This window comes from Catharus ustulatus, chromosome 30 (assembly GCF_009819885.2).
Source record: "Catharus ustulatus isolate bCatUst1 chromosome 30, bCatUst1.pri.v2, whole genome shotgun sequence".
Lineage (NCBI taxonomy): Eukaryota > Metazoa > Chordata > Aves > Passeriformes > Turdidae > Catharus > Catharus ustulatus.
Window position 1 is genome coordinate 152,546 of NC_046250.1, and position 18,290 is coordinate 170,835.

Here is an 18,290-nt window from a genome sequence, read left to right on the forward strand (position 1 = left end):
GAGGAACAGAGTGAGGAGAGGCTTTACTGTGGCACCCTTCTGTCCAAATCCCACACCTTGCCTCTGGGAAACTCACAGGGAACACGGCGGGCCCGTACTGGAAGGTGCTGGGGAGCCCTGGTACCCCTGTGTAGTATGGCAGACTGGTGTAACTGTAGCCAGGAGGCAGCGCCGGGTTCAGGAACGTCTGCTGCGTGGTGTGGTGAGTCTGGGTCTGGCTCTGCTGAGGCTGTGCCAGAGTTGTTGCAGGAGCAGGGGAAGAGGCATCACCACGGCCAAATTTTGTTAAGTCACCTGAAATAGAGGAGGTAAGAGTGAAGAACAGATGCTGGATCCTGGCCTATTCCAATTCAGCGCAAAGGTGACCCAGTCTGTTTTTAAACAACTTCAATCACCTGCCCCCTCCCCCCCCACCTCCTGCCAATGCCAAGGACTGTGGCCTTGAGACCTTTGCACATTGATAAGGTGAAACTGTTAATTGCTCCTTGGCCCTAACAGGACTACAGAACAAAAGGGAAGCCGTAATAGCTAAGCCTACAGTCTGGCACTGGATAAACCTGCTAGCACAGCCTGATGCTGGAGCTGTCCCTCATCCCACTCCATGCACCACCAGCAGGACTGAACACAACCCAGATTTTGCCTGGGCAGTGCAGAGCTTGGCTGCAGGGCTGGGGGATTCTCCCTGTGCTGATTTTGATGAGTACCTGCTTGGCTCTTCTATGCAAACACCCTCCTATTCAGAGGTCACATTGTGCCCTGCTCTGAGCTTGGCTTTTCAACCTCAGCTGGGCAAAAGCACTTCCACACAAACCAGCTCTTGTCAAAGCTGAGAAGTGGTGCTAGAAAAGGAGCAAACCTTCAAGTGCAACAATTCCTGAAGTATGTGAAAGCTCAGCATAGTCACTGCCCACTGTAGATTGGCAGTGCATTAACACACTCACCAAGGTCAGTGAGAGGTCATACACCCACTGAGTGCTTGTGCTGAGTTTGACAGGTCCCAGATTTCTCATTTGCTTTCTCCATGAGACCATCCCATAGAAAAAAAAAGGTAACTTCTCCATATTTTGTGTTTCTTTCTATTTTTACTCTCAGTGCCTGAGAAACGCTGCTTACCACCTGCCTCACAACCTGGAAAGCAGTCCCCCAGTGGTAGGCTTTGCAGAATATTTGCAGACTATTTGCCCACCTCTTCTCAATATCAAACTTTGACACAACCAGATGCTCAAAGGGAAGGAAAGAATTTAACTCTGGGAAGCATGCTCCAAACCAAAAGCAGTGCAGAAGGCACAGTGCAGGTGCAGATGTAGCTCCAGTGGACAAAGACACAGTAGAAGCAGCACAGACCCTGATGGGATGGCAATCAGAACAGTTTTTTTCCCTACCAGAGTATGGATTGCTGCTCAGGCTGCCATCTCTTCCAGTCAGTGGGGTGGTGGGTGTAGGGAATGGGATGCTGTAATAATCCTGATGAATAAAAACAAAAGAAGACATTTTATCAGCTCTGTCCAAAGTGCAAAGCAGTATCTTTTGAGAGAGGGGAGTTTCTGTACTGTAGCTACAAGATATGTCTGAGTATTGCAGTTCAACCAGCCACATTCAGGCTGATCATTACCTACAACAGCCCCAGGTTTTTGTAGCATGTACCATCCCCCTCACCTGGCTATTAGAAGAACCAGGTAAGGTCTACTGGTATGCGGTTCTTAAACTGCCGAGACTTCCCCACCCTTCACAAGAAAATAGACATGTCCTAACTAACATGGGCTAAATAAAGCCCATTCTCATCATGTATTTAGTCACTGGCTTGGTCATGGATCAGAGGTGAATCTCTAACAGCCCCTGCTGTTGTAACTCATGCTCCCTGGCTCTTACAGGGAATACTGCTGCGTGAGTAACTCATGCTGCAAACTCCACGTGAACCAAGGAGCAACTGATTAACTCATCACTGCTGCTATGGAGAGCTGCATCCACGCAGCACCCCATCTTGCCAGCTCTTCAGGACTGCCCACAGCTGACCTGTGTCTCTACCCAAACAGCACCAGGGGAAGAGGCATGTGCTTGTCATTCTGTTCGTACTCACCAAAGGGAATCTCGTCTGGAGCATTTGCAAGTCATCATATCCATACACCTGTGGCTAGAAAAAGAGCCAGGGATGACATTAGGGACATGGACTACATAAGGACACCTAATTTTAGATTAAACTTTTGGATAAATGTGAGAGAAAGCCAGAAGTAGTTGGTGAGCAGCCACATGAGCCACCAAGTGCAGGCAGCCAGAGCCTCTACAAAGAGGCCAGAAGTTTCTGTGAGTTGCTCAAAGGAAAGTGCTCCAGACCATAAAGCCACTCAACAGTTTTTCTCTGGAAATCATCCCAAAACTGAAATCTATCCTCACCTCTAGGAGAGGGTGTGACACACACCCCTAGACTTTGTGGCCATTGCTACCCTTGCTTTGATTGCCCTTTGTCACATCACGTTTCTAACACAGCTCTGTGCTTCCATACACTGTGCTCTGCCCTAGGGTTCTTCAAAGGCTGGAGAGGCTGCAGAGAACAGGCACGTAGGCTCTGCTCCAGGATCATAACTCACATTTATCCCCACGGGCACATTGAAATCATGAAAGAACAGCAGGTCCAAACTCTGCCTGTTCAAGGCAGCCCTACAGTTTATAGCTTCTCCACTATGCTATATCCCACCCTGCTGCAGAGGGAGCTGGGAGGGACCTGGTGGCATGACACCACTGCAAAGTTCCACTCACCGGATAGGCATGTAGCAACCCTGGAGCCATAATGTAGGGATTAGGCAACAATGGCGGGACTCCAGGAGGGAGATTGGGAGGGGCTTTTCCTGAATAAGGAAGAGAAAGGAAAAGTTCCACAGTGAAGCAAACAGCAGAAGCTCACTGTCATACCCCTCACACCCTTCTCTGGTACAGCAGTACCCAGGGCAGTACCTGATGTGGTTGCAACAGAGCTGCGAGTTGAGGCCGTCACTGTGGAGTTGCTGCTGAGGCTGAGGCCCAGGCTGCTGACACTGCTGAGGCTGGAGGAAACGCTGACCACTGGTGGGGCAGCTGACACCGTGCTGGAGGACGTGGAGAAAGTACTAGCAGAAGAATGGAGGCTTGCTTCACTCTCCACACTTGTGTGCTAGGGAAGGAAGGGAAGAGAGTCAGGGGATCAGGCAGATGGAACCAAGTGCACAGGTACCACAGGAAACTCTCTGTGCAGAACATTATGCACTTCTGTCTGCATCTGGATGTTCAGCAGTCAATCCCTAATGCCTACAAACCTCTCTCATGGTTACACCTCAACACATCTGTCTGAAGAGCAGAGCAGGGCTTGACACCACATTTGCAGCAGGGTGATTTATTTTGCTGCAGAAGTCAGTACCTAGGAACTGTACTGCAAGAGCTCCAGCAGTAGAGGTGTTTGGTTCCACTGCATCAGCTGCCAGTTGGCTCTGACTCTGCAGCACCTTCAAGGGCTACTACAGGCTCAAAAGGCAGTGCTGCTCAGTCAGAAACAGGCAGAGTGTCAACAGCCTTGAGGCACAGCTGCACAGACAGCATTCTGACATAAAACCCTGTCATCTCTCTCCACACAGCATCCAAACTCCTGCAGGACACTCATCAGCCTGGCAGATCCTGTCATAACCAGGCCCCATGGTCAGGCACCTCAGCAGATCCTGCCAAGCTGAGCAGAAATGGGGCACACAGTGTGAGAGCATACCCAGACTCACCAGAAGAGTTGAAGTTGATGTTCGCCCAGAGGATGTGGATGAGGACAGACTGTTCTGCTGGGTGGGTAATGCACTGACAGAAGAGAAATAAAACACTATCAGACCAAGATAAGAGTCAACATTGGTAGCACCATTCCATTTCCCATCTGCTTGAATGGGATGAGTCATCTTAGTCTTCCTCACTGCAATGAGACAGACTCTGATGTCTGCTATGGATTCCTGCTTCTAGTTCTGCTTCTTCAGAAATCCAGCCCTTCCACTCACTCACCTGCTGAGCTGGGCAGTGGTTGTACTGGGGAGCTCCTCGTTGTGGCTCAGGCTGCTCAGAGCTGTTGAATGTTGGCTGGCTGTTGTCAGCAAGGATGATGCAGACACCCCATCGTTGAGAGGTGCAATACTGGGAGTAGAGGGGGAGTCAGATTTCACTGCAGGGCCTGTAGCACCTGAGAACAGAAGCTTCTGGTTAAGGGCAGCTACTGGCAACTTCCAGAGGGTAGCACAAGGGCAAGGATCAGCAAGTGCTCAGCTAGAGGAGCCAGGAGATTTGGGGTTTCCTTCAGTGCTGCCAAACAGTTATACACTTATGACTGTGTTCTACATCTCACTTTACTCCAACACTACCACTGGTTCTTCAGAGAGCTTCAAGACCTACAGATTAAGTGCCTTCCACACACAAAGAGTAAATTATTTTCATAGGTGGCCCTCCAAGGATCTCAAGGATCAGCAGAAAGCTGAATGTTTTGAGGCAAGGAAATAATCTGAATGGCAGCAATTAGTTGAGCAAGAAAAGGACTTGCTATGAGCACAGATAAAGCTTCTCATTCAAAGCAGAGAACACAAGCACAACAAATGCAGGACATCCTCTGTACTGGCAAGACTCTTACCTTCAACAGCCTGTGTGGTTTGTAATGGCGTGGGTTGTACAGAACTGAAACCATTCTGAGGAAAAAGAGAAAGAAGTACTGGGCATTATTACAGCACATTTCCAGAGCAGAGCTAGTGGCACCTCTCTCCCACACTCCCCATGCAGTTATGAAAAGGTCCTGCTACCAGCATTTGTCATCAGATTGTGTTTGGGTCAGTCCCAAGGTCTAGTCCCATGCCAGCATGGTCCTCAAGTTTATATTTGAGAAATCAGTGCAAGAAGTTTATCTGCTGCTGGTATTTAAACTGTCTCAACATTCTCAATCCAAGTTCATTAGCCACACCTGATGTTACTGAATTGGTGTACAGCATACAAGAGTCAAATCCTTAACACAAAACAAAATTCTTTGTCTGCATGCCACTCTCTAGCAGGGTAGTTGCACATGACAACACATCACCTGCCATCAACCTGACTGCTGTTAACCCCAGTGGTCCAGGCACAAAACACAGCAGCCAGAAGAGAGCTCTGATTAAAGCCCACAGGTTACACAGTGAGGTTGGTGGATCACAGAACCATCTGATGAGCCATTCAGCTTTCCCTGAGACACTTCACACAAGAGGCTCACTCAGCAAAACAGGTGAGCAAAGCTGTTCTCTTACCTTAGCCTGGGTCAGATCTTTCTGGGGCGAGGAAGAGATAGAATTTGGGTATCGCCTCGTCTGGGTGGATCTCTGTTCATACAGTGGTCCCTGAGCACTGTTCTGGGAGGTAAATGTTGCTGTCTGTATTGTGCCACTCTGGTAACCAGACTCCTGGCTTTGATTGGACGAAATTGTGGATGAAGATTCACTGCAAAAGGGAAAAAAAAAAGTGTTCCTCCATTTTCCTCCAAAACAGTCCTACTGTAAGCTGCTGACCCAGACTGGGCTCTTCACTTCAAATACTCAACATAAAAAGCCCCAAGCATCAGTATAAAGGCACTACATGAAGCAGCCAGGCTAAGAAACATGCCCAAAGAGTAGGGCTAGCCCAACCATGGACATCCAGCTGCAGCTTTGCCTCACATACTGCTGTGTCTTAGGCAACACTTCGTGAATGACAGAATTCCTCCAAAGCCATCTTCCCCTGGAACTTGCTATAATAGATAAGGTCTCCTAGATACCAAGGTTGAGCCAAATTCCTTAAGAATTTGGTCACTTTCTAACACTTTGGAAGACAATTGGTTAGAAATTAGTCTGTGTAATTGGTCAGTTTACCTTCAGAACTTTTAACTTAGATTGGATGCTGTTCTTTGTATAAACTTTTTATTTGCTGTAGTTTGAATCCCCCTTGAACCTACAAATATGGTTGTCTTTCTCTGCTGGCTGATGTGAGCTCCTGAGAGATGGCTGATGGATATTAGCACTCTCATGTCCTGGTAAAACTACTACCAGGGGCAAAAAGAAAGTTTACAACACTTCATGAGCTGCCACCACTCAGGTCCCAGTACTCAATGGACTGGCCTGTTACTAAGGGTCGGCCCAACTGAAGACAAATGCACCATCACCATAGATACACCTACCCCACTGTGTCCTAGTTTGCCAGGCAAAAAGAAGGACAAAGCATTCAGAATCTGTTCATCAGAGACATGGAGCATGTGTTGGGGTTTCCCCTCCTGTGTTTCCAACAACACAGTTTAAGAGCTTTCTGTGCAAGTACTGCAGGCCAAAGAGCCACAGAGGTGCCCCATGAGTCTGCTGGCAACTTGTGCTTTGCTGTTGCATACACTGTCCCCCCTTTATGACCACAGCACAGTCAGAAAGGGTCTACTGGTATGCACAACTCAGGTCCACAGGATCAGCAAATGTCCAAAGCTGCCTGCTGGGATTAGCAGGCTGCTGGTGCTCACCTGGCCGAGCTGGTGTAGAGGCTGCTCTGAGACTGGCTAACAGCGGCGCTGGTTGTGGGCGTTGATTCGTACTCAGCAAGAACAGGCTCTGAACCAAACTGTAACGCCCCAAACTGCAGGTTTAGCCCTGAGATATCCGACGAGCCAGGCATTTCCACTGCAAGTGCAGGGATCTGCAAGGGAGAAACAACAAAATGCTTCAATCATTCCTGGTGAATCATTAGCCCAGAGAATTACTTTAATACCCACATTTCTCAGCACACAGTGGCTGTTACAGCCTTGCAGCCCCTGAATTACACTGCTCAACCCAGGCAGGCACACAGCTCCATCATCCCCACAAACACTCAGTGATAACATCAGCAAGGCCAAGCCCAGACCTTTCCCTCAGCAGCCCAAATGGCTGTTTCTACAGCTCTAACACAACTCAATGCCTCCCTCCTCATCTGCACCTTTGATGTTAAGGATGCTTTTTTCTTTTGCTGCTTGAGCTTCTGCTGTGCTGGCTGGGGACTCGAGGACTGGTTGTCCGAGGATCCTGGAGACATCTGGGGAACTGGATTGGTTTTGCTGGGCAGTGGTGAGGATGGAGGTGCAGGTGTGGTTGTGGAGGCAGTCACCACAGGCTGCTTCTCCTGCATGAACACTTCTATCATGGTTGAAGTTGATGTAAAGCCCTGACGCTTGGTGAAGGGACTATGCACGGAAGAGTCTGTTGGATTCTTGAGATCTATGGGACAAGCCAGAGGTGAGTTAGCAGCTCATTTCCCTAAAACTAAATCACATTCTGACACTTACCAAGAAAAATAAATCCTTTTCCTCTATGTTTCATCCTGAAGTCTGCTAGAGAGCAGAGAACTTAAGCATCTCTGCTCCCAGTCTCACATTCTCACCACCATTAATGCCAAGCCTTTTTAAGCCCTTCTTCCACCATCCCTTCAGGACAAAGCCAGTTTGTGTGGCAGAAGTCCTCCAGAGTCCCTCATGGAGACACTGCACGTCAGAATCCTGCAGGCCACTTCCTTCCCTCTCTGTTAACACTCCTGCATTCCATTGCCTCCTCCTTCCCCTGCAGGGACTAGGTATCTCCAAGCAACAGCACTGCTTGGGGCTGCCTACCCTCAGGTCTTCCTCCTCTGACTAAGCCTTTCCACAGCTTATTCAAAATCAACTCCTATTCTCTGTGACTCTCTTCTGAAGCTTCTTGTCTGAGAAGATCAGAAACTGCCAACACTGACTGTCACTAGGACAGGGCTCAATTTTTCTTCAGCTTGGATTTGAACCAGAGCCATTTCCCTGTAACAAGCACAAGCTGAAGGAAATTACACTAGCACTCAATCACAGCAAAACTCAGCTTCTCATCTGAAAAGAGCTTCTGAATCCCTGTTTATTCTCTCATGCTGGCCCAGAGGTAGTTACTTCTTGGCATTTAAGATCAAATCCCCTTAAATAATAGGAGTTCAGCAGGGAGAGGAGACTGACAAGAGTTTGCATTTGGGAGCTGTTCTCCAGAGGTGCCATTTCAGACCTTTTTCTAGTATAGCTTTACAATAATGGGAAGTAGTTCTGCACACTCTGAGAGGCTCAGGAATGCCAGATCCCTGATCCTTAAACTGTTTGGAATCACAGATTCAACTGTCCCAAGTATAAAAGGAACAGGGAGAGACTCATACACACTATTACATTTCAGTCTTACCCACAGCTCTCAATTTTTTTCTGCTGAGCTAAATTGGTTGTGAATTTATGAACAGATCCTTGTTGAATCCCTCCCACTGCTGCTCACAGCATGTCTCTGCAGTTCTGGGGGAACATGTTCCCTCCCATCTGGGGAGCCACGCTGCGTTTCCTTACCGTACTGCACCAGAGACGAGGTCTGTGTGGTGGAGCCCATGTCCCAGGAAGCAGCAGTGGTGCTCCCAGTAGGCTGGGTGTGCTGAGCTGCCAGCTGAGCCAGTGCCTGGGCTGTCTTGAACTGCTCCAGGAACTGTGACCCTGTAGTACTGCTGCCTTTGGCCTCCCCGACATCTCCAAATCCTTTCCCCAACATGCTCACCTGCAATTTCAGCAAGGAGATAAAAGTTAGTGTCTCCCATGGCTTGGAACTTGGCTCAGAGGACAGCTACATCTCTGAACACAAGCCCAAACACACTGTACCCTGCTGCTTCTCACTAGATACCCCAGTTCAACATTCTTGAACTCTAAACACACACACAGACTGCTGACAGGAAGGGCTCATGTTTCTTTCCCAGCCCCCATGGTGTGTGAACACAGGTATGCTCATCTCTTGCCCAACCCATGCCAGTACAGTGTCACAGAGAGTTACATAAGAAGTTGACAGGATCTTAAATATACTAAATGATTCTCATGCATTCACTTGCACTAGAAGAGAAACACCAGGAGATCTTGACTTTATAGTTAATGTGGTTTTGAAAATTTTTCTGCAATTATCTCACATTAAGTAAACCACTTTTATTTGTTTTACTAAAGTTACACAAAGCAGCATCTGCCAGGTCAATGCACATCCCTGACTCAATGTCTCCTTCCTTCTCCTGTCAGTGGATGCCAGTATTCCATCCCACACCAGTTCTCTTTTTCAAACTGTTAGAATTGCAAGCCCTGGACCAAAACAGATTTTTTTTTGTCCTTTAAGCAGGAATGAAGCATATATTGCTAATCTGACAAGGGCAGCAGGGGAGGAATTACCACAATTATTTCATATTGAGCAATGAACTTCAGGCCACTGCTTTTAAAGCAGACTAGCAAATTATCTGGCTCTACCAGCCACAAGCAGTGAGCATATGGGCTGTATTTCCTATATTACCCAAACAGACACAACAACAGGGGATAAGCAACCTCAGCCAAACACCCACTGTCAGACCAGCTTTTCCTTACCATGCTGTGGTGAGAAAAGGAGTTTCCAGAGGCAGGTTGGGATAGAGCACTCTGCTTAGAATTGCTGAACACCAGTGGCTGTGCCAAGGAAGGAGTCTGGGATGACTCCAGGTTTGTTGACTCATTTTCCATAGAAGAGGGTGTCTTTCCTAGCAGGACTGCAAGATCAATCCTGGGTACACAAAGATCCACTGAGGTTACCAGAAGCTCCTGCTTCCATTAGAACAGTATTCCCCCTCCAGCCTCACAGCTTTTACTTTATAAATTGAAGGAATGTGCAGAACATTAATTTACAACTTCCAGTAGCAACCCCAGAAAGACAGACTGACCAAGCAAGACCCTGCACTGTCTTTGATTTTAAAATCATGTCTTACATTAATTTAACACAGCAAAATGCCCCCAAAGCTGAAGAACCAGCAACAGATCCTAGGAAAATTCTAATCCAGGATTAGAACCCAAAAACCTCTAAGGCAACACTTGCATTTAAATCAATCCCATCTCATTCAGAGCTGTTGCATTTTAGCTAGCTAGTAAGGTTTAGTTGAAGATGGCAAATTGCTCCAAGACTCATGTGGTGCTACTTTTCCCAGGTAAACAGCATCACCATGTGCTCTCACCTTTGTCCAGCTGTGATTGTCACATTCTCAGCAGGCAGAGGCACTGAAGACACATTGGAGGCTGTGAAGATCTTTGTCTCTGACAGCTGAAAGATAAAGGAAAACAGAATCCAAAAGTGAGGACAGCACCTCATAACAGCCACAAAAACTCAAACCACAGAAAAACCTCAAGAAACTCAAACATTAGCACTTCGCTCCCATCAGAATCAGCTTCTATTTCATTTGTTTCTTCTCAGACAAGTGTATAAATCACCTGCCAGTGGAAAAATAAAACCCTCTCAAATCCTTCTACAAATTTCCCATAGTCCACAAATCCCCTAGGGCTCTAGGACCTTGGGCTGTTGCTCTGTGTCTATGGCACGCAGCACAGACCTGCAAAAGCCACTGCACAGGTAGGTGCAAGCACTGGTAGTGAAGTCAAAGAAACTCTGGATCCATAGCTAAGCTTCCAATGATCTGGGCTCATTTGGATGATCTGACCAACACAGAAGGGAAAATAACATTGCTCAAAAACTGGTGGAGGGTTAGTGATGACCTGTGATACAGCAGGAAACATATCTGAACATGAACAGCTTCTATTCCAGACTGAGGAGCTGCTACAAACTGAACTGCCAGAGTTTAAAAAGTAAATTCAAAATGCCTAGGAGCATCTCACATGAAGGGAAGAAAGGCTCTCAGAAACTCCCTTCTAGCAGAGACCTGAATGAACAAAGAAAAGCTGCTCATATCTCCAAATACAGCAGTAGTGCTTCCCCCAGGTGGTGCCTAGAAAACAAATGCTTCCCATGCTTGCCCATTCTGTTAGCTGAGCCAAAATGAGCACTCAAAACTAACAATCAACTAAAATGCCCAAACCTGCTCCCATCTGCAAGAACAGAAGTCCTTTCTTGATTTAGAGGGGGACTGAAGCCAATTTCAGAAGAAACTTATAGACAGGCATTAACACAAGGTGCTAATAATATCCATTCTTTCCTAAAGGAGACATCAGGTGGAGAACTCAAGGTGGTGAGACACACCAAGGAGTATGTCAGAAAGTAAAGTCAAGAGCTTCTTTTCCATCCAAATCACAAGGACCAGACAGGCACATGGAGTGCATGAAACCATGAAACTGCTGCTGGTGTGATCAAAGGCAAACCTGCCCCAACTGCCACTCAACCAGAGGAGTGGAGCAGGAGTTGTGTGTGGAGTCAGGCCAGTTTTTGTAAGAATTACATCTGGTAGTTACAGGAAATGAGAGGACCAGCCTCAATGCCCCAGGAGATTTCTTCCTGTCTTGGGTTCCTATGACAAGCTTTATAACACATTCTGTAGAACATACAATAATTATTCATCACAGCTCTCAGGGCCTGCCTGGGGTTCTGTCCACAGTTTGGGAAGGATGGGCTTTAACTCCCCTGGCAGCTCTGTGTGTACAGACAGGACAGCAGCATATGCACAGAGGGGATGGTTCAGAAGATACCTACATCTTCATTCCAGTCCTCCGTGCCCCATTCTTCTGTCGCTGCCCTCCATGCACCTGTAAGGACAACAACAGGTACACAAGTTATGCATGCATCAAAGCTCCACCTCCAACAGCTGGGGGAGCACTGGGGAGCTTTGCAGGCAGCCAAATCAGACAAGTTAAAGTAGTCAATCTCAACCCACGTCCAGATATCGTGATGGGATCACCTCTGCCTTGGTGGCACAGGCTGGGATGAAAAAGAGGGACAGACAGGGCAGTGCACACCCTCCCAACACCCAAAAGGGGAGCTGAGCTCCACAAGGAAGCCCCAACATCATCCCCAGCCTCCTTGTGCCATTTTCCTGGCTCTCCCTTGTACTGAGGTAGCTGTAGGTTTGTGCACCTGCAAGCAGTCAGTGTTACCCCAGCAGCTCAGACAGAGCACCTCCCTCATGGGCTCCTGCCAGCTCTGGCACAGGATCTCACCATCCAGGTAAACCTCAAGTTTGTATAAAACTTAAGGATAACTGAGACATTCCCATGATTCATCTTCCACCCCACAAAAAAAAAAATAAAGTCTTGAAACCTCAGTGCTCTAGAACCTCCTGTGCTCAGGCAAATGGGATTGAGAAAAGAAAATTTATGGGACTAAGCAATTCCTGCATTTTCTGTGACCAGTTTCAGGGATATACTCAAAGTGTGCAGCTTGAAGTACCAGGGAGAAAAGCAGGAAACTTCAGCTGCAGTCCAACACAGCACAATTTAGGCAAGCAAAAATTTATGAGAAAATAAAAGAGTTTTGCCTGGCTGCCTTTTCAACTTGTTCCAATCCTCACTCCCATCAGTTTAATCTCTGTACTTTGCATATTATGTAGCAGTTTCAAACTCCATTTAATAACTAAAATTTGGTTTGGGAAGAGAGCAGGAGCTTTCACATCCCCAAAAACCACAGAGTATAAAGCCAGTCCCATTTTGTGCAGCTTGTTTTCAGTCCCCACAAACCAGATCAAGCAAATCTGAGAGTACCAACAGGGTTAATCCTGAACACTTACAGGATGGAACAAGTTGGTATCAGCCCTTTTACAGCATAAAACAAAGCATGTGGGGAAGGAGAACATTCTGAGCTCTTCTGCAGGACACAGATCTCCCCATATAGACTTTATCTGTATATTTAAACAACCACTTGTCTACATTTGAGGGATCTAGTGCATAAGTATCAATGGATTATTCTTTTTTCATTGCTTTTTTTGCCTTGCTCGGTAAGCTGAGCCAATTCAAGAAGTTTCCCAGGATTTACTTTTTTATATATTCAAGTTTGCAATACAGGTATTAATACAACAACACTTGCCAGAGTGCCAGGAGTCTTAAGGCACACTTCCTCCACAGACAGAACCATCAACACATTCAATGCAAAACACATGCAGTTCAGAAACCTAAATTCCCACAATCCTTAGATTTTTGGTGCCCTCACAGCAGTAGCAGGAAGGCTGCTTTCCAAATGTTCATGGATCTGAAAGATCATTCTAGCCCAAGCCTTACCCAAGTGGGAGCTGGATGTACCTGCAGCTGGCCCAGAGAGCAGGAAGACAGAGTTGCCCCAAGAGGAGTTTGCACATGCAGGAACATAGCACAGGGCTCTTAAGCCTTGTTTGTTTGGGGAAAAGAAGAAGAAAAGCAGCACTAAAAGCAGAAAGAAACCCTGCAGATGAAGAGCAGCCATTGACAGGGCTTTCCCAGCAAGTCTATTCCTCAAATACCAGACACTGACTCAGCATGGCTCCAGCTCCCCACACACAAAGGGTCAGATGGGGAATCAAAGATCTGTGATGCACAACTGGGTATTCACCAGGAACACTCCAGAAAGCTCCCAGCTAGCACAGCATAGGAAAGTTTTTTTAAAGAAACCAATCACTCTCCATCAAGCTCTTCTGAAGGGGAGAGCTCTAACACAAGCAATACCCCTTCAGAAGGGTGATCTTCTGAACAGCAAGCCTTTCTCTCTGCTTTCAGAAAGCCCTTCAAAAAGCTGCTGGTATTTAAGCTCCTCAAACCAAGAAAAAGAGGAAAAAACAAAATTAAGCCAACAACACGTGCAAATATGAATGTGGTGAAAGAAAAAAAAAATCTCATTGTGTCTCCAAGTTTTTCAAATCCTTCCTAAAATACACTCTCTCCATTTTGAACTGGGAGATAACTACCCAGCTCCTCCCAGTCTGCTGCCTCTCAAAGACTGGAACCAGGCTTGTCACCCTGCACTAGGAAGGCACCAGACCCAAAGGCCCCCACTCTGCACCTCCAAGGAATGTTAATCCAAACAAAGCAAAGGGCAGCAAAATCACAATGGCAGTGCTGGAGCAGATGGCCTTGTGCTGCCTGTGGAAGTTAAAGATTAACCCTGAGGTGAGAACTAGGAAATGCTCCAACACAGCAGGAGCACTCCATGTATGTCTGCCTGCTTTTGGGGCCTTGCCCAAGAGACTCCTCAGTCTCAACACTTCTCCTGCCCTGACCTTCAAGAGTCAAGTGGTAAGTTCTTCTGGAAGATCCCTCAGCCTCAACTTCAAAACCTCAAGTTAGATGGAGGAGAGTCACACATTACTATGGACACCAATGGAATTCTATAGAGGTAAGGCAAATTGCATCATCACAGACATCTCTTGGCCTCATAAGGATAACAGGATTAAGAGCAGGAAATGAAGTAGCCAGGCACAGAGCAGCTTTGCCACCAAGCATCCCTGTCATCGCAAAATCCACCACCATCTTCAACTGCAGGGAAGTGAAGAGGAGCAGCCAGGCAGCCTGAACATGCCAGAGCAGCAATTGGGCACTGCTCACCCAGAAGCAGCTGCAGGTAGAGGCAAAGTGCAAAGAGAGCTCAGCCAGACCAGCTGCCCTTGCAGCATGGTGTGACCCTAAGCAGGAACAGCAGGGAGGGCAGCAGAATGGCACAGGGACAACAGCAAGTCACAGCTTTGGGGTTGTGAGACAAAGGGAATATGACTGAGCTGCCTCACACTTCCTGCCCTCAGGTGGGACACTCTGTCACCAGCACTGTGGACTCAGAGCTGCTCTGGGCATTGAGAAGCAATGGCTGAAGTTAAAATTTGCACAGTCCACAGGAATTGGTGTTAGGCTCTCCCAATTTACATTCAAGGTGTCAGCATTAGTAAAAGCACAGTCAGAACAAATGTCAAATAATAATTAAAATTAACAAATTAAAAGAAAGAAGAATGACATATCCACAGATATTTCAGATTTTTTAAAAAAAGCTATAAAGTAAAGGTATCCGGGGCAGTTAGTGCACCTGGATGTATCGTACCAGGAGCAGTGTCAAATTTTCGGGGATAATTTGACCCCTCACCCCCAATGAAATCAAGTCCTGAAACAAAAAAAAAAGAAAAGAAAGACAAACGGTGAAATTTTGACTTGAAGTGTAGCTGAGTTTCACTGCCCCCATGTACACCAGTCACATTGTACCTGTGGATATTATTAATTTAAACAGATGCCTGTGGCTACTAAATTGGAAACAAATCAACCACACACAACACAGGTGACCAGTGGTGCTGCCCAGTAAAGTTTACAGCTGTGTTGTAGTACTAGAGTAAATCTGAGTTGTTTGTCAGAAAATTCTTCCATTCCCCCTAACCACACTCTAACCCATAAATTCCACAAAACACCAACACAGAAAAAAGAAAAGCATTCACACAGAAGCCTGTTCCCACTAGACAGTTAAACTTCCAGCACACAGAGCTTGTCCATTCCCATCCTTTTTCTGAGGAGGCAGGCACACCCACTGCCCCAAACACAACCCCCCACTTTACTCCCTCTGGTATTTAAAGCCCCTTCTCAGCTGCCAAGGAGATGATCACCCAGTCTGGTGTTTCACAAAAACACCCTCTTTCCACAACAGCGTTTTCTGAAGGAAAAAAACCTAACAAAACCCAAAAAAAACCCCCCATGAAAACACAAACTAACCATCCTCACCCCTCTCCCCAACACTAAAACTAGGCAGTGAAAGGTATCCCAGTGAATGGGACTTTAATTCTCTTTCCAAACCTATCAGTTTTTCAGCAAAACCAAGAAGTATGGAAGTGGCCTAAAGAACCTTTAACACAGGTGTGGATGCTTCTTATACCCAAGCTGTGGTATTTAAGTAAATACTCAGTAATCATGGAAAAATAGTTTGACTTTGCAGTGGTGCAAGATTGCTCTATAAAAAAAAACAACAAAATCATCAAAGAGCCCTGCCTGCCCCCCACATCCCTGGTTACTTACAGTCAAGGACTGTGACTGTCCCATTCTCACACTGCAAAATCTGAGTTCACCTGTGTCTCAATATTGTGCATATGTGAGACAAAACCCAGAGCACCAGTTTTCCAATGCAGGAAAATGGGCAGAGGCAGTTGGGTGTTTTCAGAATCACCCAGAAAACATATTCAATTCAAACATGGAAGGAAGCAGAATTGCTTTCAGCTCGTTTCTGTAACATGGTTTGAGCAAGATGACCATGAAAAAAAGTATCAATATGAAGAGCAATACATCTGACTTTAAGTAATTCTCTGGAGGATGCACCAAACACTGGGAGATTTTATCACAACACAGTTTATAAAAAACACCTTTTCAAGTATTAACAGGGTTTTGACAGGAAAACAAATAGAGGTGAGTGTTCCTGTGCCTCTGTGGGGTAACAGCACCCACAGGCTCACCCCAGAGCAATCCTCCAGCTCCCATTTCTGATGTGCAAAGGATCAGGGTCACTGAAATCCATCTCTGAACCTTCATCCCTGAGCCTAAGACCTGCCTTGAAATGTCCTCATGGCAACTGGATGGATGCAAAAATCCACTCACACTCAACACAACACACATATGTGAGGGCACTCACTTGTGCCATCATCTGGCTCAAAGCTCCCAGCGTTGTTCCACGTGTTGTTGTTGCTATTCCCATAATTCTCATCCGTGCTGGCCGGCTCAGCATAGTCAGCTGGGTTGAAAGTTCTGTAAGAAATACAAGGATGGAAATGCTCACTCTGCCAAAGCCTTTTGAAAGCAATTGATTTTATTCCAACCATAACACATGACAAGGCAGTTCTCTCAGCAGAGGTGCTTCAACTACACCAGCCATCCCAAATTTAAGTTACCATGATGCAGTTTGGACCTTATTAACAAAAAAACAAAATAACAAAAAAAAACCCCAAAAAAACCCAAAAAAACCCAAAAAAATGACTGACAGTACCACTCATGCACAGACTTATTTTTGCTGTGTTTTCTATCAGTGAAACTCACCCCATGCCTTGGGCAGAAAATCTTCCCCCTCGCCGTCCAGAGCCACCTGTAAAACACACACACATGCACAGCTGTCCCTTGGCTCTACATCACTGGCAAAAGAAACACTTGAACAACATACAGAGTTCTGATGTCCAGAATACGGAAGTGGAGAGAATCTTCCTGGGTTGATGGGATTGCCAGCAATATCTTTTGATGTATGGGAGTGACCTCAGCTGGCTGGCAGCATGATTAGCAATGCATCATTCCAGGCTCAGATGAGGTTTCCAGCTGGCACAAACCATAAGTACTGGACCCCAGGTTCTGATTTCTGCAGTATGTGACCTCAGCAACAAATCCTAAGCAGCAGATTTTGGGGTAGAATTAATTTCTGCCTCAAGTATTTAAAGTCCAAGCCAGTGGTGGTGCTCAGATACATGTGCAAGAATGATGAGGATGCAGGTGTTGTTGCTAACAAGCCACTGGCCCACCTGCTAAAATAGTCAACCTTGAGTTTTTTAACTTCCCACCTCTGTAATAAAACATTTTTTTTTCTAACTCCATGGATGTGATGCAAAAACTAGGTGCTAGCATCTTTAAGATGGGAAAGCAACATGCAGGCACTAAAAGTAAGCATGAGAACAGAAAAATCAAGTGCATCTCAGTTTGGCAAGTCCTCCCATCAAAGAGGCTTTGGAACCTCATGGGAGATAGATACACTTCTGCAATTCTTTTCCTCCCACCCCCTGGGGACCTGACATCCCGTGTGTACCTCGGCCTCGGCCACGTCCCCGCCTCCCTCTTTCCGTGCCTCTTCCAGAAGATCCTCCACTCTTACCACCATCCAGTCCATTCTCCTGGCCCCGAACTGAAAGGCACAACAATGCAAAGACAATTTCAAGACTCATCCTGCTTTAGCAGGACCACATCTCAAACCCCAAAAAGCAGTGAGTGTGTGGGGGGACCACATCACCACACGTTCCCTGAACTTTTGATTTAAGCGAGGGCATCACGCAAAGAATCATCTCAGGGAGGGTTTTCCTCACAGATATGTCTGCCCAAAAAGCTCTACTGACAGTTAAGCAGCACAGAGTGCTTCAGTGGAGGGTTTTGGGGTTAGGAAAGGGCAGGTCCATACACTCTCTTCCACGGGTGGCACCTCGGCCTCGCCTCGGCAGCCCGCCACGTCGTCTGCTGAAATCCCGCTCGCGCTCCCGGTTCTCTTTGCTTTCTTCACTGGCTTCCGTCTGTCCACTCTCCTTCTGTCCTGAGACACCTTTCTTCTTCCCAACCATTTCCCAGGAATGCTGAAGGGTTGCAGAGGGGAAAGAAATTAATAATCACAGTTAGATCGATGAAAGGTGCAAATACACAAAGATTCAAACGTGCTACAAAGAATGTAACGGATGTCTCCGTAAAAATGGTTTCCAGAACAATTTTAAAGGCACATCTTCCTTTGAGCCAAGCTCTCTTACAGCTGACTGGCATAGAAGTAACAAGAGATGAGTTCTATTTCTGCAGAGATCTAGTAAAATTCTTCAATAGAGAGGTCATGATACTTTTCTAGAATTCAAAGCATGGATAAATTCAC

At 46.6% G+C, this 18,290-nt stretch overlaps 1 protein-coding gene across 3 annotated transcripts in view; it reads right to left on the reverse strand.

Annotated features, from left to right (window-relative positions):
- Positions 1–18,290, reverse strand: part of UBAP2L (ubiquitin associated protein 2 like) — a 29,514-nt gene that overhangs the window by 3,726 nt on the left and 7,498 nt on the right. The window contains exons 5-24 of one of the 3 annotated variants that reach the window (XM_033082704.2): positions 17,838–18,006; positions 17,472–17,567; positions 16,721–16,766; positions 16,320–16,432; positions 14,757–14,816; positions 11,460–11,512; positions 9,997–10,082; positions 9,380–9,551; positions 8,339–8,540; positions 6,940–7,217; positions 6,491–6,663; positions 5,262–5,451; positions 4,622–4,676; positions 4,006–4,180; positions 3,738–3,810; positions 2,950–3,145; positions 2,755–2,843; positions 2,078–2,131; positions 1,383–1,464; positions 77–294 (exon numbers count right to left, since the gene is read on the reverse strand). In XM_033082704.2, coding sequence (XP_032938595.1) covers positions 77–294; positions 1,383–1,464; positions 2,078–2,131; positions 2,755–2,843; positions 2,950–3,145; positions 3,738–3,810; positions 4,006–4,180; positions 4,622–4,676; positions 5,262–5,451; positions 6,491–6,663; positions 6,940–7,217; positions 8,339–8,540; positions 9,380–9,551; positions 9,997–10,082; positions 11,460–11,512; positions 14,757–14,816; positions 16,320–16,432; positions 16,721–16,766; positions 17,472–17,567; positions 17,838–18,006 — 2,580 coding nt within the window. Of the gene's footprint in view, positions 1–76; positions 295–1,382; positions 1,465–2,077; positions 2,132–2,754; positions 2,844–2,949; positions 3,146–3,737; positions 3,811–4,005; positions 4,181–4,621; positions 4,677–5,261; positions 5,452–6,490; positions 6,664–6,939; positions 7,218–8,338; positions 8,541–9,379; positions 9,552–9,996; positions 10,083–11,459; positions 11,513–14,741; positions 14,817–16,319; positions 16,433–16,720; positions 16,767–17,471; positions 17,568–17,837; positions 18,007–18,290 lie in introns of all 3 variants that reach the window. The other 2 variants (XM_033082703.2, XM_033082705.2) reach the window with 2 other exon arrangements.